This window comes from Alexandromys fortis, unplaced genomic scaffold (genome assembly GCF_014885135.2).
Source record: "Alexandromys fortis isolate MF-2015 unplaced genomic scaffold, M_Fortis_MF-2015_v1.1 scaffold_342, whole genome shotgun sequence".
Classification (NCBI taxonomy): domain Eukaryota; kingdom Metazoa; phylum Chordata; class Mammalia; order Rodentia; family Cricetidae; genus Alexandromys; species Alexandromys fortis.
Window position 1 is genome coordinate 644,897 of NW_026068210.1, and position 20,355 is coordinate 665,251.

The 20,355-nt window shown below is 42.7% G+C and overlaps 1 protein-coding gene across 1 annotated transcript; it reads right to left on the reverse strand.

The window, feature by feature from the left end:
- Window positions 1-3,794: 3,794 nt before the first annotated feature.
- Tph1 (tryptophan hydroxylase 1) lies at window positions 3,795-20,316 on the reverse strand. Its single transcript, XM_050130265.1, has 10 exons — window positions 20,200-20,316; window positions 15,485-15,668; window positions 13,743-13,843; window positions 10,799-10,866; window positions 10,463-10,659; window positions 8,988-9,123; window positions 8,208-8,334; window positions 6,400-6,495; window positions 5,654-5,787; window positions 3,795-4,178 (listed from the first exon to the last, which is right to left on the reverse strand). The coding sequence occupies exons 1-10, from the start codon at window positions 20,311-20,313 to the stop codon at window positions 4,004-4,006; spliced, it is 1,332 nt and encodes a 443-aa protein (XP_049986222.1). The 5' UTR covers window positions 20,314-20,316; the 3' UTR covers window positions 3,795-4,003.
- Window positions 20,317-20,355: the final 39 nt, after the last annotated feature.

Below are 20,355 nucleotides of genomic sequence, written 5' to 3' on the forward strand. Positions count from 1 at the left end.
AGCTTTACAGATCAGGCAGCAATAACACACACCTTTAATCCCAGTAGCCACACTAGCTTGCCATAGAAACTGGGCAGTAGTGGTGCATGCCTTTAACCCCGGAACTAGAGAGGATTATAAAACAGGAGGAGACAGCTCTCAGTCTGAGTCTTATTCTGAGATTTTTGGAGGCAGGGTCGCCATTTTGGACTGAGGCAGAGGTAAGAGCCAGTGGCTGCATGTTTTGCTTTTCTGACCTTCAGGTTGAACCCCAGTATCTGTCTCTGAGTTTTAATTAGTTGTGCTTCACTACAGACTGAGCAGGGGTGGCCTGGGGGTAGACCAGCCTCACCAAGCTGAAGCTCAGCTTCTCATTGGCTCCATCCCTAAGTGGACCAAGATCGTCCCATGCCATAATAAATACATTGACTGCTAGAAATAGCAGTTATTCTCTCTGGAGGAAGGCAGAATCATCCAGAAGATGTGGGGGAATCCTGCTCAAAACAGTTATCGCTAATGATTCTTTACATGAAGAAAACAATATGGTGATGACCAGAAGAGGGCATCAGAGCCCCTGGAGCTGGAGTTATAGGCAGCTGTGGGCTGGCAGATGTGGGTGCTGAGAACAATCTCAGGTACTCTGTAAGGGAAGGGAGTGCTCTTAACTGATGAGAAGCCATCTCTTCGGAACCATAAATCGGCTTCTTACAAAGCCTCGTGTGAGATAATTTTCTCCAGGTCTTTATTTTATATTTTGCACTTTCTTAAAAAAATGTTTGGAGTTGGTATACAAAGCAATGGGTTCCACTGTGGCATTTTCATTCTCTGTTCTAATTCATTGTCCTCCCCCATGGCTGATTCTTTGAACCAACCATCACCCTGCTAGGGTCTCTAAACTAAATGATTGTGAATATAAAATTGAATCTGTTTTTAATGTATGATTGACAAAAAAGAAAACAGTTGTTGAGGGGCAAATGGCTCAGCAGTTAAAGGTGCTTGTGACCAAGCCTGATAACTGGAGTTTGATTCCTGGGGCCCACATACATACACACAAAATAAAATAATAAAATGTACTTAAAAGAACACTTTTCAAGAACATGAACTTTGAGTTTATTGTACAGTAGAATAGCAAACTTTTAAATTATAAATGTACATTCCACAGTGTGATGAAGACAAGAGCAAAATGGATCACAATTATCTTTATCCACTTCATAGACATTAACATGTGGTCTCTGCTATTTATTGCTTCTGCGAAGTCCTGGCTTTTTCTTTCTCTGGAAGCCAACTTACAAATTATCAATGATTCCACACATTTTACCGTACCTTGCTCCTTATGTAACTCGAAATGCCAAAGCATGAAGTTAAGGAACACAGGCATTCTGATGATTCATATTTCTCTTTTCTTTGAAGTCAGACATGCTACTGTGGTCAGGAATGAGTCTCCGGCTAAGAACTGCAAGCCATGCTTTTGATTTCATTCTGTCCTGGTGTTTGGATAATTATTTAAATTTTTTTAGGTATTTTGAAAACTCTAAAAACTCTTGGATCCCTCCCTGATTTGCCAAATATCATGATCCAGAGGTTAGACAAAGTCAAGACCGCCACTAAATATTTCCACTATCTTGAAGCTACTAATTATTTTAAAGTGCATTAGTCAGAGCAAATATTAAGCACCATCATTTAAAAACCCACTGTGATTCTCCAGCGTCATCAAAGTCTTGTGAAAATAACCAGACACAGCAGATGGGGTCTCTATGCTGTCTGTTATGATTTCTTTAGAGTGCTTTTCCTGGTGACTAAACAGACTAGCTGGTCTGTACGTCAAATGATTTCAGACACGCTCACATGTCATCATCATACGGATGCTCAGTAGCTGTGAAAGCGAACTTTTATAAAGAGCTGAGACGGCTGAGTCACCCTTCCTCAGTCTGCTTCCTCGCAGAGCACGGGATGGAATACAGCATTGTGGGACATTTGTACACTGTGTGACGATGTGTTGTTGTGATTCATTTTAATAAAAACCTGAACAGCCAATAGCTAAGCAGGAGAGGTTAGGTGGGACTTCCAGGCAGAGAGAGGAACTCAGGGGGATGCATCTAGACAGACAGAAGATGCCACCAATATATGGAGCAACTTGTATGAACAGAATGGAGGAGAGGTAAAAAGTCGTGTGACAGAGTGTAGATTAATGGATATGGCTGTTTAAGTTATGAGAGCTAGTTGGGAACAAACCTAAACCAAAGGCCAGGTTTTCGTAATTAATAATAAGTCTTCTTGTCATTATTTGGGGGGCTGGCGGTCCCAAAGGAAGTCCGGGAAGAAAGACTGACAACAATGCAGCTGTTAACAATTTCCTCTGATGTCTTAAAAGGATATAAAAAAAATCTAGTGTAAACAATCTAGTGGGCTTGAAATAAAGCATGTTCAATGGTATTTGATTTCACTATTAGTGTGAAAAATAGAGGTTTTTAATTTCTTTATTTTATGTGTATGGACGTTCTGCTTGCATGTGTTCTATGCACCATTTGCATGCCTGCCTGCTATTCATGGAGGCCAGAAGAAGACATTGGACCCCCTAAAACTGGAGTTACAGATGGTTGTGTGCCACCATGTGGGTGCTAGGAATCAACCCCAGGCCCTCTAGAAGAGTGGCTAATGTTCTTAACTGTTGAGCCCACTGTCCTACCCTGGTAGTATTGAACTACCCTGGTAGTATTGAACTCCTACATTGTACTATAGGATCTCTCTGTCTCTCTCTCTCCTCATCCCTCTCTCTTTCTACCTTCTTCCTCATTTCAAGTCTTCCCTCTTTCTTTTTTCCATCCTTTTTGAAGTTTATAGCTTTGCTCTGCCACATTCTCCCACAACGCCTTGGTTCATCACAGACTTAGAACACAGGAACAACTTCTAATGGACCAAAGCATCCAAACCTATGAGCAAAGCTAAACTTTTCCTCTCTATACGTCGGTTGCCTCTGCACTCTGTTACAGTAGTGAAGAGTTCAGACAGCCGCTTCTGCGCATGCTCCATGTCTGACATCACTACTCTCCACCCTCACAGTCCCCACAAATCACACTCTCAGACCAGACTGCTCTCCTTGGCCCTTCTCTGTTTCTTTCCTCGTTTCCTACCCTCTTCCCTCACTGCCTCCTCATGTTCTTATGTTCTGCTGTGACACCTTGAAATAAGGCGCCAGGGAGACCTGGGAGTGCAGGCACTGCCATGCCTGGCTGAGTCTTGGTGACTTCCATGTCCTCGTCTGACACTGCACTTGAAGCCAACTTGCTCTTTGCTAGTCACGCTCGAGGGCCAAGCCCTCTGCACGTCTGTCCATGCAGGCAGTGAGGACAGCTGGTCTCCTATAAATCTAGTCTGTGAATGTGTCTGAGCTGTGACAAGGTTGGTGACAAGTAACAGCTACAGATACACTCGTCAGGGCATTCAAAGTGACCATTTGCTGATGACGAACTGGTGGAAACAGCATCAAGGTAAGACCAGCTCTGACCAGTGTCAAACAACTTGCCCCATCAAAAGTGGGTATTCAGTAAAAAAGGCCGTGATACTGGGGGATGAGGTTGGAGGAAAGAAAGGGAAGGGGAAGATGATTTAACTATATTTTAATGAAATAAAATATTTTAAATGGGCATTTGGTGAATCACATGATATGTGAATTATATTTCCCTAAGCAGGTACCAAAAAAGAAGGAGGAGGAGGAGGAGGAGGAGGAGGAGGAGGAGGAGGAGGAGGAGGAGAAGAAGAAGAAGAAGAAGAAGAAGAAGAAGAAGAAGAAGAAGAAGAAGAAGAAGAAGAAGAAGAAGAAGAAGAAGAAGAAGGTTGTCAGCAGTGGCTAAAGCATCCAGGTGTGCATTTTCAGAGACAGTGGCTGATTTATTAGAGAGAGAGATAAGAAATTTTGTTAAGCTGGGAGCTGTTGTCCTCCTCAAGCAGGTCTTCGGGGGAAGCGAGAGGTGGCCCTGGCTCTGAACTGAAGCTCACTGACTTTCTGGATTCGGACTGGAGACAATCACACACTGGGCTGCCTGCTGACCCGAGCAAGGGCATCGCTGATGACATCGAGGTCATACCGCAACTCACTCACAGCGCTGGTTATGCTCTTGGTGTCTCTCAGAACCTGAACACTCTGAGTATACGGATTGTACTTCACTCCAAATGGGCGCTTCATGGTTTTGGTAAATTCTCTATTTAAGACAAGTAAAGGAGTGTTAATTTCTATGAGTGTGAGTGACAAAACCCTAACAGAGGACAGAAGACCTGGTCACACCACACACACACACACACACACACACACACACACACCTGCTTTCTCTGTCTTGACATCAGTGACGTCAACACCTGTGGCCTTGGAGGGAAACCTCAATCCCTCCTTCTCCCTCTCCCTCTTCCCCCTCTCCATTCTCCCATACTGAGCACTAATCCCATGTCTCATGTCACGGAAGTGGTCTATAGCCCATCTCTTGACCTCTTGACTTCACTAAGGGCATCACCCACAGTAGCTTTATCTGCCAGTATTCAGAAGATAATGGCAATACTGAGCCACAAAGTAAGACACTCCTCAGCTATGCTTTACATAATAAAAAGAGGGGACAGGATGGGGAGGAGGGAGAGAGAGACCTAATTTCCCATACTTGTGTGATTTTTTTTTTCAGCTTAGGTTTCTAGCTTTCTCTCAAGTGACTTTAATCCCCCCACCCTTTCCTCATGGTTTAAAATCTGTCTCCTTTATCAACTCAACATTCGAACCTCTTCCTTGGTACCCTACAGAACAATCATGCTCAAAACCCCAAAGGATAACTGCACAGCTTGGACCAAGTGTACATGCTTGGGTACTAGAATCCAGGCTCCCATCCATCTGGTCTCCTCAGTGGGGACCACTGCAGCTTTGCCTAAGGATGCCATCTGTGCTAGAGAAAGCACAGCTGCTATTGTTATTTGATTTTGTGCATAGCAAGCTCCTGGAAGATAAAGCATGGTCTTAAGCCCTGCAATCCCCTGTCCTCACAGTGTGGCTTCCTGACTTCCTCAATTGCATGCTATTTTGTGGATTCTGCTTCCACAGCCACTTCCTCCCCACTGCCTCTATCTTAGTCCAGATTTTACTTTCGCCTGGAGTTCAAAAGTATCTGAAGTGGCTGTGTTCCAGCTCTCCTCACATGGCAGCATGCTTACCTGATGCAGGCAGGAGATCTGACTGCAATAAAATAGCCCCATGCATTTCTATCACTCTCTCTTTCTCCATGCCATTTCAGCCTAAAACCTGACACATCTCAGTTCTAGCCAGTCTTCCATCTGTCTCCCTTGCCTCCACGATTTCTGTGCTTCTCCGGCTGGAGAGGAGACCAACGGAGGCAAGAGTGTTTCCTCTCTGTCTCTATTCGCATCACTTCCCTATTACTCAGTATTGTGTCTATAGTTACTTGTCCATGCTGAACTATAAATTCTGCTGGGAAGGAATGGGGAGGAGCCAGTCTCTCAATGTATCCCATTCCCATATGCAACTACTTAACACATGATATTCAACCTATTCTAAACAGATATGTCTTAGGTAGAAAGCTCCTGGTGGGCATCCAATTACCTACTTGCTTATACCTGTGATTATTGTATCTTTGGACATTATTTTTGCAGCAAATGGAAGCTTGAGGGGGATAGATTCTACCTCATCTTCTCCTTTGCGTCTTCAAAGCTCTCAGATACAAAGTAGACATCCTGGAAGGTTGTGATGAGACATTCCTGCTTGCATGCAACCTTGGGATCAAAGGGCTTAACTTTGGCACGTCCAGAAAGCGCATGCTGGGGGACAAAGCATGGTGATCAAATACTGCCTCTATCTCCACAGAATTCAGGACTGCAGCAACTGATTTATGCAAGGATTTAAGCAACTAATTTATGCAACCCCAGACTGTCTCACTACATTGCTGCTTCATCCAATCTAACCCAAAAGACGTTTGCTGTCCCCCACAAATGACTCAAAACCATCTCAAGGGTTATATTTTAACTTTCTTCACCACATAGGAGGAAGCCAAGTATCTTTATTTATTCATTTATTTATATATGCATTACAACACCTACTGTCTACCTCCACTGGTCACATTCACACTTCTACCCATCACCACGGAGCAGCCTCCTTTAGCACAGTACCTTAGACAGCACTTGTCCCAAGGCTCACTGCCCAGAGCTCTCTCATTGCTCTCTTAGGCAACCAGGTCTCACTTCCCTACTTGGTTCAGAATTTACTGCTTGCATCCCAGAAATTTGTTTAAAGCTTTAAAATACTTTCTACTTAAAAGACCCATTTTTTCTAGAAATTTGCCATAGTAAAGGCTTGTCAGATGTAAGCTCTGCCTCCAGACATGTTGAATGTATTGGTGGACACAGTTATGTGCAAAGACCGATGTCTCTTACTTTGAGCTCGCTGATGGAAGAAAGCAAGCCGGCACCAAAGACTCTCAGCTGTCCATCTTGTTTGCACAAACCAAACTCCACAGTGAAAAAGTAGCACTGCAAAAGGATGCCAACGTCACGCTCACATCCTGAACATCTCACTCTAAAGAAATTCCAGTTCTTAGTCACTGGCCCAAAGCACACCCAGAATCAAGCCCAGGACTTCCAGCCTAGGCCCCAAGTATTTCCACAATCTGGCCCTGTTGTGCACCAGGACTTTCTAAACTTGGGGTAAAGACTCTAATACAGGGTTGAAAATTACTGAGGAGTTCAAAGATCTCTCTGTGTGTATGTGTTACCCCTAGTTATACTGACCATATTAAAGTTAAAACCAAGAAACAATTAAGGTGCTTAAAAATCTGTTTAAATGTGGTAAACCCACTGTGTGGCTACATAAGTAACACTTAACAAAAGTATATTTTACAAAACAAAAAGTAACAAAAGACTAGCATTTTTTATAATTGTTATTCATCTTTTAAATTTATTTTGATTATTTTTACCTATGTGTATGTGTACGGGCACCTACAAAGGCCAGAAGAGGCCATGGGATCCCCTGGAGCTGGAGTAGTAGGAAGAATGCTTCCAACTATGTAGCCAATATCTTTTTAACTTTAATTTAATTTCTTTTACATTTATTTGCATGTGTGTGTATGTACACATTCATACACGCACACACGTGCCTGTGAAAGGTCAGAGGACACCTGTGGGGCTAGTTTCTTCCTTCCACCATGGGATGAAACTCAGGTCATCAGGCTTGGGGACACTGAGCATCTCACTGACCCTGGTTTTAATTTTTGACAATTACAATCCTATGGATTCATAGTGTGGAGGGACTGAGTTAGCTAAGCCCATCTGTTCACGTCTTGTCCGTGTCTGGCTAGACAGTATTTAATGTCTGATGGGGAGGCAGATGGATTGCCATATCTGCTTCTGTATTTGGTTCAAGTATATGAACAGCTTTATGCAGTTATGCAGTTAGAAAAGGGCAGGCATTTGGCTCCCCTCTTCAAAGAAATGTTCATATTCTTTAACTACCTCACTCAGCATACGGTAGTCACTTAAAGTTCAGACTCAATGTGGTATCTGAGCCCTGTCTGTCACATTAAAAATACACTATGTGTCTTTTATTTATGAATAATTTTGTCCTCAAGGACTCCACAAAAGGTCTCAGGGACGCCCAACATCCCTACACCACAAATTCATAACCAGTGAGTCTATTTTCAACCCTTCTCCACTTTCAGGCAACTCCCAGTGGTGCCAAGCCTATATTCATCTGTCTTAAGCCTCATCCTAAAATGTCCTTCCTTCCCTGGTTCATAAGACATCACTCATTTATTTAAAATATTTATTTATTATGTATACAATATTCTGTCTGTGTGTATGGCTGAAGGCCAGAAGAGGGCACCAGATCTCATTACAGATGGTTGTAAGCCACCATGTGGTTGCTGGGAATTGAACTCAGGACCTCTGGAAGAGCAGGCAGTGCTCTTAACCTCTGAGTCATCTCTCCAGCCCCATCACTCATTTTTCAATCTAAAAATTAGTATATTAAATCAATCTTGTGCTTTTCTGTCTTGTTTTAATGTTGTGTTTCTTTTGGAGAAATCTTAAATTTTTATAACTTCATTTAACTTATTTAAATTATAAGCATTTAAAGCAAAAACAAATTTTCTAATGGCTACCTTGAACATGGACTTCAAATTACCCAAATACTGCCAACCACACCCAGTGGAGAATACTGAACTATACAGCATTTTCCAGATATATACCGTTGCCAGTTTTTGAACAGTTTCCTCTGAAGCTCCAAGTGAAGCCAAGCCAATTTCTTGGGAGAATTGAGCAAAACTGGGTTCAGCCAAGAGAGGAACATGACCTAAGAGTTCATGGCAGGTATCTCTGAAACGGAGACACAATCCGTCACGCTGTGATGCTTGGCACAAATGCATAAACTACTGTTGAATCCAACCCAAAGTCAACTTTGCTCTTACTCTAGTTGATCAGGAGTGATAGATCATAAGGGATATTTACTGAATACAGAAATGCCATTGGTTCCAAATCTTGTCTTCTCAACATGCTTCCGCTGACATCTCAAGTCCCCCACTTAAATCTATTCTCTAGTGCCACGCTTCCTCAATAAAGGCCCTATCTGATCACACTTCCCAAAGCAATCCCATATACATGCCTGTATCCTTTCTTTCCTAGTTTTATTTTTCCCCCATGGCACACACCATCATCTGACATGAAACTTACTACATTTACTTATCTATCATTTGTATATTCCCCAAAATAAAACTTTATGAAGACAGTAATTTTATCTGATTTTTACACCCTTTGTGCACAGAACTGTACCTGGCATCTAATGATTTGACAATTAACATAATAATAATTATTAATATTACTAATAACTGGTTGTTACGGAGTATGCTTTAATGCCAGTCACTATCCTAAAGGCTTGACATATGCTGCTTCACTGAACACTCACAAGATGCTTTGTGAAGTGGGCACCATTACTATAAACTACTTGATGGGTGAATGACTTGAGTACTTACGGCTCTGGAGTATAGAGGGGATCTGAACTGTGTCTCACATACTGAGTGCAGTGAAAGACGCGAAAGGCTAACCCTGACAGAAAGTCTCTCGGTGAGAGGTAACCAGCCACAGGGCGGATGGAAAACCCTGTACTTTCTGCAGAACAAAGGAGAAAACAGAAAACGTTTACCTCAGCCACAGACCACTGACATTGGCCAGTGGCACCAGGTAGCACTTCCAAGGGGTGTGGAAACTAAAACGTAGCCTGTGTGTACTATGGTAAGCTAAGCATTATTAAGCACATCCCACGACCAGGCAGTGATCCTTTTACATACTTCTTGCATGCTTACAAAAGGATTTTTCTCTTTGCTGTAAAAGGTATACAACACTTAATAATGTGCTCAAAGAGCACAGGAGATGATAAAGGCGAAACGCGAATTCAGTAGGCCTTAGATTACACTTGGTGCCCTCCTTCAAATGTGCAGGGTAGTTTAACTCTTACACACTGACAGTAGAAATTTTCCTGGGGCAGTTATTGTGGAAGTTTTGAAACAGTAAGCGGCTCTGCGGCCAGCCCCTCTCCAGACCCCAAGGGAGCAGCTCTCAGTTTCATGTCTACAAAATGCTTCCTGCAAACCTGAGTGAACGGCGCCTGTGACACAGACTCATGTGGTTGCGTGAATCCAGCGAGGACCCCTGCAGTGCTTCTGTACCATGTTTCAAACCTTAGCTTTTCATCAGAAACACATACATTATTTCTATCCTCATGAAACATTCTGTATTTCCCTGCTCGGTTCCTTTAGGCTTTTATGCATGGTTTTTAAATAAGGAGAATTAAGGGGTTGAATAAATGGGAAGGTGTTTATTAACTGTGTAAGAAACTCAGCCAACACTTTATGCCAGGAAAAAAAATTAACAATATGAACCAAAAACATAACTTCTGGACTGAGGGATGCAGCTCAGAGATAAGCTCTTGCCTAGCATCCCACAGACCCTGTACTGAGTTCCCAACTAAGACCACCCAGCATCAGAGACCACCCAGTATCAGAGATCACCCAGTATCATAGACCACTCAGCATCAGAGACCACCCAGCGTCAGAGAGTGCACAGATGCCCTTGTCTCCTCTACACAACCCTGAAGGCAGGTACAGAGGTCTGGTACAGACATCCTCGTTGATGAGATCTAACTTTGCAAGGCTGTTTTCACATGACTCTTCTAAATAAGGTCTTCTTTTTATTTAAAAAAGGAGTAATATTTTATATATATATGTATATAGTAATCTCTCTATTATATGAAACAGGTTCTAATTTGTCAATGTTTAAACATTTAGTAAACAGTCCCTACATCTCCAAGTTACCACCCAAAGTATCCAGTCCTCCAGGATGAGTTTAGAAGACGCTGGCCCTTCCACGTAACTAGAATTCACTCCTCACAGACAACACTGTTCCTGCTGACGCAGATAACACCCTCTTACACAGATCTGTTGGCTACTACCTTTTAGAAAGTTGGAGACATCTTCCAGTTGTGGGATGTTGTCTTCCCGATAGCCACAGCATTTCGAGAGCAGAGGAAGGTTTCTGAGGAACTCCTTGCAGGCGTGGGTCGGGTAGAGTTTGTTCAGCTCTCGGAAGATGGTTCCCCAGGTCTTAATCTCTTCTTCCGTGAATTCAATCTTGGGAATGGGGTCCCCGCTAATGAGATCAAAATGGGGAATTCTGCATTGTAGTTAGGTAGTTACACTTACTTGACTTTCTACTTGCTATGCAAACACATCTTATTCCATTATTTTGTTATCTCAAAGTTAGATATGTTGGCTTGTAATATACTTACTGTTTGTAGTTCATAGCCAACTCTGCAAAATACTTCCGTCTTCTACGGTAGACATTGTCTTTGAAGCCCTGATAATTAAAAGTAATTAAGTATTGAAACCAAAAACACTTGAAAATGACATTAGGAAGCAATTCATTGTTTTGACTGGAGATATCGAAGAACAACACAATTGTTACCACACGCAAACAATGCTTAGAGATACGTGAGCGTTTTAATTTTGATGTCAATAGTTCCGTGACAATTTATCATCTCATGGATACAAAGAGAAATAATACTTCTTATACAAAGATGCCACAGTGAGTACAAAGATGAAGGCCGACTACGGAATGCCATCCTAGTTAGGTACATAGCTCTTCTCTTACTTGTTCTCCTAATCACTTGACTCTACCTTCAGTTATGCTTACCTATGGTCAGAATTGGCAATAAAAAGACTGAGGTGTAATTTGGCAACAGAGAGTCTGCCTAGAACTCTGTAAATAATACTAAAATCAAAATGAATACATAAAATAGTGACTTAACTGAACTAAACTTCCTAGAAGTGACCCCCCCCTCCAAGCTGTGTCCATCATGTGGAGAGAGCAAGGTGGAGGACAGAGGGGTCACAAGAACTTGCACAGAGAAGGAAAACATGCTCAGGATACAAAAAATGCAAGCCACGCCCTGCTTCTGGAACTTGTATGGTGCACGGATCGTGTTGACGACTAGTTCAGGGCCTGCAGATTACAGGGCTGTTCGGGGATTTAGATCTGACCTCAGAGCTATGTTGGTGTTCTCTTAGACTAACAGCTATACTGAGATACAGCTCATATGCCATGCGACAACATTAATAGAAACTAAAAGCCATGATCATATTTTTTGCTTGCTTTTTTTTTTTTTATTATTTTTTATTTTTAGACAACATCTCACCGTGTTGCCCAGGCTAACCTTGAAACTTGTAATTCTCAGGCTTGGAAGTGGCTGAGACAGTAGGCGTCTATCACTGTGTTTACCCTTACCCTCTGATTTCATGGGTGTATTCAGGGTCATAGACTATAGCGACTTCAGAAAAATAGTGTCACCCCCAAAAGAAACATCATACTAGCTATCTCTTCCTCATCCCCCTCCCAAACCCATGCTCTGCCGGCCAGGGATCTAGTCACCTCTTCTAGACACTGCAGGTAAATGGAACCATAAACATGAGGCCTCTTGTAGCTGGCTTCGCTCAAGGCTCACCCATGTTGTCTCATGGTATTCCATGCCTGTTTCATTTTGTTTTGTGAGACATATTCTTACCATCTTTCCCAGGCTGACCTAAAACTAGTGCTACTCCTCCTGCCTCAGATTCCCCAAGTTCCCATCTGTTGTGCCTTTGTACAGCCAGTAATAGTCCACGCCTACTCTGCCTACCGCTCGCTGTCACACTGGACTGTCTACCATGCTGTGTGGACCAACCACTGTTGATGTGTGGAAGAGGAGAGAAAATGGTCATAGTGAGGCTTCCAGTCTAATGACTTCAAGCATGTGTGTGAGGGTGGCAAGGCTGGAGGCAGGGAAACTACTGAAAGATGTGGCAATCATGGTAAATTAGAAACAAATTTAAAAGTATGAAGGAGGTGAACATCCTTAGCAGTAGACAGCGTGTAAAACTGGTACTCACCTTTCTATTAACACACCCCGGGGGTTCTCATCTCAGAACTTTTGCTCACATTGTGCCCTGCCCCTACCCCACTGTCTTTTCTTTCCATCTCTCACCTGCTGAAATCTTTTGGGATCCAGTGGAAATGTCACCTTTCTCTGATGCCTTCAGCCAGAAGCATATGCTCTCTGGTGTATGTTCGACTTGCTAATGTCCTCTGGCACATTTTGTACATATTATCTTGCAATATGTTAAGACATGCTCATCCTCAACTAGGCTGCAAGCTTCCTGAGGGTGAGCATCCCACTTCACTGCAAATAGCTACTTGGTAAGATTGTCTGGCAACCAGATGGGTCCTCTGGAGGCTATCTAAAGTACATACCATGTGATACATGGCCACGTTCAAGCAGCTTAGAAAGCAGGAGGTGCTAATGTGCAGACCAGATCTGTGACACTCCACAATTGCATTCTCTCTTCTTCCCTCCCTAGAACCCAGAGATTCAAACACAAGTCCAGTGCTCTGGGTTCCAGCTCTTGAGCTCGTGGCTGTGCTGTGAAGTTCTCCAAGGAAACAACTTCTCGGATCACCAACCGCCTAATCGGTCAAACCGGGCAGCATGGTGGTAGGGGTTTTTCTGACCCCCTTTAGCGCATGTCAAACACCCAGGCCCATTTCAGCAGGAGCTGACTATAAACACACTCAGCTGCACGGCTCTGGGCATGGCTTTATAACGAATGCTGGAAACAGGGCAGATCTCAGAGCCAGTGAACTGGATTCTTTCCTGTCTGCTGGCCCACTGCTACCTCTGGGGAGAGCTGCTCATACTCCCTGAAATCCCAATCCCACAAATTCCATTTAGTTCAGAAAAAGCATTTTCCCACAATCAAGTTGCCCTTGTTATTTGTGGGAAGGAACAGAGCAGGGCAACTGAAGTGAGTATAGTCAAAATATCTTATATATGTATGAAATATCACAATGAAACTCAGTATTTTGTATAGTTAATATATGCTATTAACTTGTCTGAAAAACACAGTAGTTACCCCTAGTCCTAGGGAGATGACTTGGCCTTTGAGAGCACTGACTGTTCTCGAGGATCCAGGGTTTGGTTTCCAGCACACACATGGTATCTCACAACCATGCATAATTCAAGTTCCAGAGGATTCAGTGCCCTCTTCTGGCTTTCAGGCACATACATATATGCATGGAAAAACACCCCCACACATAAAACTATAATAAATAAATCAATGTTTAAAGTTTTTAAGTTGTCCTTAATTTTTTTAGTTTGCCTTAAAGTATTTTTACCGAAGTGTTTTAAAAAGATAACTTACAGGGTGGTCTGCATCGAGTTCGGACCCATACATCAGCACTCTGTTGGCACAGAAGTCCAGGTCAGAAATCTTCTTTGGGAACCAAGGAACAGTCTCCAAAACTGCAAAATAAAATCCCAAAGCCACTGAGATTTGAGGAGATAATCTTAACCAAAGAGACATTCAGGAAAGTGCAGTTGGGTGAGACTTGTATATTGATGAAAAATGAATAAAACGAGTGAACTGCTCTATTCATAGGAATTATGTTTTAATTAAACTCATTAGCTTTACTTTCTTAAAAACAATTAATCTTCAGGCTGATTTCCCAAGTGCTAAAGAATACTGTTCTTAAGCAACAAACCAAATGTTTAAATGTTTAAACTCACATATATAATCGTCCTATGGAGGCAGGCTAGGATAATGCAAGTCTACAGACCAGCGTGCAAGTCCTGGAAAGGCTTTTAACAGCAGTGCTTGTTTGGAGTAGGGTATCATGTCCAAATATCTAATTTCTAGATTTAAAAAAATTGCCAGAGGTGGTGGCGCACGCCTTTAAACCCAGCACTCTGGATCCAGAGGCAGGAAGATCTCTATGAGTTTGAGGCCAGTCTGGTCTACAGAGCGAGTTATAGGACAGTCAGGGCTACACAAAGAAACTCTTCTTGAAAAGTTTTTATTGAACTATTTTTAATTCAGTATATGTGTGTGCATGCATGCCTACATATGAGTATTTGGTGCTAAGAAGGCCAGAGGTGTAGGATCCTCTGGAACTGGAGTCCTAAGTTACCTGGTGTGTGTGTGTGTGTGTGTGTGTGTGTGTGTGTGTGTGTGTCTGTCTGTCTGTCTGTCTGTCTGTGTGTGATCTGACCTGAGTTGGTATACATTAAATATCAAAGGAACCATCTAGCATTCTAGAAAACTCTTTGCTGTGTAGGTGAGGTCAGCAGATTGCAGATGCCAAGGCAGCCTACCCAAGGCAAGCATGGCCAGTGGGAGGGGGAACATGGAAGTCAGCCCTTCTTCAGTGCTTTGTCCTTCCTGTTTAAGAAGAGAGCTCAGGGACTCAGGGAAGTTGCTCCCTGCCAGCCAGAAATGGAGGTGAATCCAGTTCAACAAGAACATGAAGGCATATGAACAGCAGCCCTGGTCACACTCCAAAGATTGTGATGTAATTTGAAGAGACGCTACTGAATCCAAAGTAACAAAATGAATCCATTTGTCTCTTGTTTTAACTAAGTTATAATGATTTCTTGTCAGAAATGAAGACCTTCGCCTCTGTCTTTTCCATCTGAAATCTCAGAAGGCTTGATCTCACCCGAGCAGGTTTTGGTGGGAACCTGGTCTATAGTGAGTTTCAGATCTCAGATGTCAAACATTGCCAACGTTCCCCCAAATTCAAATAGCCGCTTAATTGTCTGGCACTAAAGACAAATAAGGTACCCAAGAGACCCATGAAGAGTGAGGGGAGGGGAGACCAGGGTTGTGGAATCTGGAAGTGCTTGAGGAGCTAAGAGAGAGCATTAACCTCTAGCCCACCCTTCTCGTGTTCAAGGCTCCTTTATCTTCCATCCTCCGTAAAATGCTGCCTCATGATTTCCCCCCAGAATTCTGATCAGTTGCCATTGTGTTTCCTTCACTACCGCACTATGAGGACTTTAAAAAGACAGAGTTGTCTTTGTCTCCTTGTCCTCAAGATGAAGAGGAGGCTGGACAGACATTGAGAGCTCGCTCTTGGAGGTGGAGTGTTGCCCTCTCAAACATACCATCTTCCTTCCCAGCGAGCTGATCTGGGGAATCCACAGAGAGGACAGTGGTGTGGGACTTCAGCAGGGGAAAGATGTCATTCAGCTGTTCTCTGCTGATGTCGCAGTCAACAAAAATCTCCAACTCTGAATTCCTTCGATTTGATTTCCGGGACTCGATATGTAACAGGTTCACGTGCTTCTCCTGTGTAAAGCAGAGGGTAAATACTGAGTGGACACACCTGGGTTGCTAATAATCGTTGAGGAGAATACTTTCATTAGCACTAAAAACAATTTAACATTTGTCAGAATTTGCCCAAATGGGGGATGAAGGTGGGTTTAATGCTACTAATGGGAAATAATTCCCTGCTGCAACATGCCCTTTAAAGGCCAGTAAAGTGACAACCACAGGAGCCCTCCATATGGCCAGGGTTGGTTAGAACTCAGATCTAAGCACCAAGTGCTGAGCTGTGATGGCGCATGCCTAGAGTTCCAACACTCAAGAAGTAGAAGAATCGGAATTCAAGGTCTTCTTCAACTACGTAGTGGTTTTGAGGCTACCCTGGCTACATAGTCTCTCTCTCTCTCTCTCTCTCTCTCTCTCTCTCTCTCTCTCTCTCTCTCTCTCTCTGTGTGTGTGTATGTGTGTGTCCCTGTGTGTATGTGTGTTCAGTCAGAGCTAAGTACTGAACCCAGGACCTTGTACATTTTACACTCCACCACTAAACTAAATTTCTAGCTCCCATAGTCTCTTTCTCAAAAAAAAGTTAAAACATGGGCCAACAAAATGACTCAGTGAGTCAATGTGTTTGCCACCAAGCCTGAGGACCTGAGTTCAAACCCAGGACCCCACAAAGTGGAAGGAGAGAACTGACTCCTCACACCAACCTCCACATTCACACAGCCCCCACACACAAGAGAGAGACAGAGACAGAGACAGAGACAGAGGGAGTCAGAGAGAGAGAGAGAGAGAGAGAGAGAGAGAGAGAGAGAGAGAGAATAAACATTTAAGAATAAATAAAAATTTTTTTTAAAAAAATTCAAACATCAAATTGCCTGGATGAAAGACTCTTGGAGAAATTCTCTCAATAAAATGAGTTCTCAGAATGTGATGTTATTGTTACTTTTTAAAAACAGAGGATTTTTTTTGAAAATTTTATGTATGTCAAAATGATATGACAGCCATGGTAACTGGTGAAGCACACTGCTTCTTTCCTTCCCTTTCCCTGTCAGTCTAAGATCTGAGTACCACATGTGCAAGCCTCAGGCGACAGCATTTGAGTATCTGAGGAAAAAGCATGTCAGACACAAAAGCCAAACATGGGGACCAATCACCATCTAGCGTCTGGTTGGAGAGCACAAGGAAACAGACGCAGCAGGTTTAGATGCACAGATACCCATCAAAGAGACAGAAGTGTGGGTCCAAGGGAACAGAAGCAGTGCACCTGAGGAGCGAACAGAAATGAAGATGGCAGAAGGGAGGCCAAGCTAGGAAACCATGCGGGGCTAGGGAGAAGACTCCGTGGAGAAAGCGTCTGCCATGCTCTGTACCTGAGGCTCTCTGAGAAATCGGGCAACATTTAAGAATGTGCCAGGTGTGGTGGCTCACAGCTGCAGGCACAGCACTCAGGAGGCTGAAGAAGTTCCAGGCCAGTCTAAACTACTGAAGACTGGTACTTTCTTTATAATGCAGTATGTCAAGTTTTTAATCATGTACAGAAACCCTAACAATAAATAAAAATGAAAGGTGATGGAAGAAGAAATAAAGGTATATACTTTAGAGGTCCAGAGGTAATTGCAACACAAATAACAATATAAGCCAGGCTTGTTGGTATAGTCCTGCAATCCTAGCCACTTGGAAGACTGAGGCAGGGGGATCATGGGCTTGAGGGTAGCCTGAATAACTAGACTTTCTCTCAAAATAATAAGTAAACAGAGCTGAGGATACACCTGAGAGACACAGCCCTCATGCAGCATGCTCAAAGCCCTCAGTTTAACTCCTAGTATGTCATTAATTAATAATAATAATAATAATAATAATAATAATAATAATATAGTATTAAATTTGGGAAGGAAGGGGTAAAAGAACAAAGGGAGATAGTATCAATATCATTGTTCACACTGAGAACAAACTAATTCACAGTGCAAGGAGGGAACAGTAGCAAAGCTTGTCTTTTATAGCTCATCACTAAAGAAGGAAGAGAGCAACAGGTGGAAGAGGTGGCTGAGGCTCTCCCGTGAGGCTCTCTCATGTTCCTCTAGAGCCGTGTCTGCATGTAAATGTTTAGTCTTTGAATGGCTAACTGATAGTCATGGAGACAACCCTGATCTATAATGACAGTCAACATTTATTGACCGTTTACTATGAACAGTTTAACTATCTTAATGACATGAGATAGGCAGTGTTCTCTCTTATTTTATCAAGACATGCAGAGAGATTAACTTCAATGACCACCCCGCTCATAAGGGTTTTGTATACATGCAGTCTGTTCTAGAACCTGCCCAGCCATGTGGTGTGCAAGCACCATAACATAGCCTGTTCACACAGTTTGTTAGAAATCAATTTTTGGAAAAAAAAAAAAAGAGAGACAAATCAATTTTTGTGTTCCTGTGTCCTTAAACTATGTTAGAGTCTCCAGTGTCAGTGAGGTTACTGTACCTGGTATCTCTCTTTATGTGTGTATGTATGTGTTGTACTTACTAAAGTGCCTAATGTCTGCCTCTTTTTCCAGATCATACTCTCTGTGCAGAAAGGCAGCATGTCTGTTTCTTTTCAGATCCACACGCTTAGTGTAGAGTCCAGTACCCTGCACACAGTAAGTGTTCCATCAACATGTGTGCTCTGCCTCATTCACCCATATTTCATCAGGTGAACTGTAGAAGAGGGGCTGGGTGATGGCTCGGTGGGTGAAAGTATCTGCTGCACAAGCATGAAGATCTGAGTTTGAATCCCCAATACCCACATAAAAAGCTTGGCGCAGCCGCTTGAAGCAATCCCCACACTGTGGGGTTTCAGATGGGAATCTCTGGGGCTTGTTGGCGGCCAGCCTAGATCCAGGCCCAATGAGAGACCCTGTCCCAAAGGAATAAGGCAGAGAATGGCAAAGAACGACACCTGGCATCCTCCACTGGCCTCTGCACATGTGTATATATACCACACACACACACACACACACACACACACACACACGCACAGCAAATAAAAAGGAAACTTTAAATAGGAACATTTTAAGGCTCTTAAAATGCACATTAGCCCTCAGTCTCCCTATGCTGCGTTGAACACATATTTGAGGACAAAGTGTACTAAGGCTCTGAAAGTAGGAAATGACATAACTGCAGAATTCTTGCTACCTTATCACCTGAAAATATTTAGCATATCATTAAATAATATCAATATTACACGGTTAGGCATTTCATTAGGTGTAAAACATTTTATTTAGTTGAAATCTCTCAAATTTATGCAGTGACTCCTCCCCCATCTCCTTCTTAGCTATCTGTGTCTATTCTTTCCTAGGCTGTTGTATTTCTTACCCATTTCTTAGAACTGCACAATATTTTATCTATTTTATATATCGCTCTGAGTGCTGTGCATTAGAGGTGTGCAGTGTCCAGAAGAGGACATCAGATCCCCTGGAACTAGAGTTAGAGATAGCTGTGAGCTGCCTGGTGTGGGTGCTAGGAACTGAACCTGTGTCTTCTGCAAGAACAGAAAGCGATTTTACCTGTTGAGCTGTGTCTCCACTCCCTGAACAACACTCCCTGAACTGGTAAAGTAAGTGGTTAATAAAAAAAAAATGGAGTATAGACCTTAAAAGAGAACTCTCAACAGAGGAATCTAAAATGGCTGAAAGACACTTAAGAAAATGTTCATCAGAGAAATGCAAATCAAAACAACTCTGAGATTCTATCTTACACCTGTAAGAATGGCCAAGATCAAAAACACTGATGACAACTTATGCTGGAGAGATTGTGGGGAAAAGGGAACACTCCTGCATTGCTGGTGGGAATGCAAGCTGGTACAACCCCTTTGGATGTCAGTGTGGTGATTTCTCAGAAAATTAGGAAACAACCTTCCTCAAGGCCCAGCAATACCACTTTTGTGTATATATCCAAATGATACTCAAATCGTGCCACAAGGACATGTGCTCAACTATGTTCATAGCAGCTTTGTTTGTCATAGCCAGAACCTGGAAACAACCTAAATGCCCCTCGACTGAAGAATGAATAAGGAAAATGTCGTACATTTACACAAAGGAGTACTACACAACAGAAAAAATAATGACATTTTGAATTTTGCAGGCAAATGGGTGGAGCTAGAAAACATTATTTTGAGTGAGGTAACACAGACACAGAAAGACAATTATCACATGTACTCACTCGTAAGTGGTTTTTAAACATAAAGCAAAGAAAAACAGCCTACAAATCACAATCCCAGAGAACTTAGATAACAATGAGGACACTAAGAGAGACTTACATAGATCTAATATACATGGGAAGTAGAAAGTAGAAAAATACAAGATCCCCTGCGTAAATTGGGAGCATGGGGACCTTTGAAGAGGGTGGATGGGGGAGGGAAGAGGCAGGGAGGGGAGCAGAGGAAAATGTAGAGCTCAATAAAAATCAATTTAAAAAGAGACTTCTGAAGGCCATCTCTGAGGAACTGACTGAGAGAACCTTACACTCTCAATAGCATTTCAGAGACTGGTTTTCAGATGGGTTTTATGGGAAAGCCATACCTGGAAGATTTTTAGTGCTTTTATGAGTCCTCCAACTTCATTCTTTAATGACAAAATGAGAGTCACTCTGCTCCTTTCCGAGGACCGGTCTTTGTTCTCCTTGTCTTCAATCATGGTGTGTCTGGAGAGGGAAAGCTCAGATGAGGGTTGAGCACG

Excerpts from the sequence above, each read along its gene's own strand:
- Tph1 (XM_050130265.1), bottom strand. The coding sequence starts at position 20,313 with ATGATTGAAGACAAGGAGAACAAAGACCGGTCCTCGGAAAGGAGCAGA. Across the intron at positions 13,844-15,484 it reads GCTCGCTGGGAAGGAAGATG|TTTTGGAGACTGTTCCTTGG; the intron begins GTATGTTTGAGA and ends TTTATTTTGCAG. Across the intron at positions 10,660-10,798 it reads TTGGCTATGAACTACAAACA|CGGGGACCCCATTCCCAAGA; the intron begins GTAAGTATATTA and ends TGATCTCATTAG.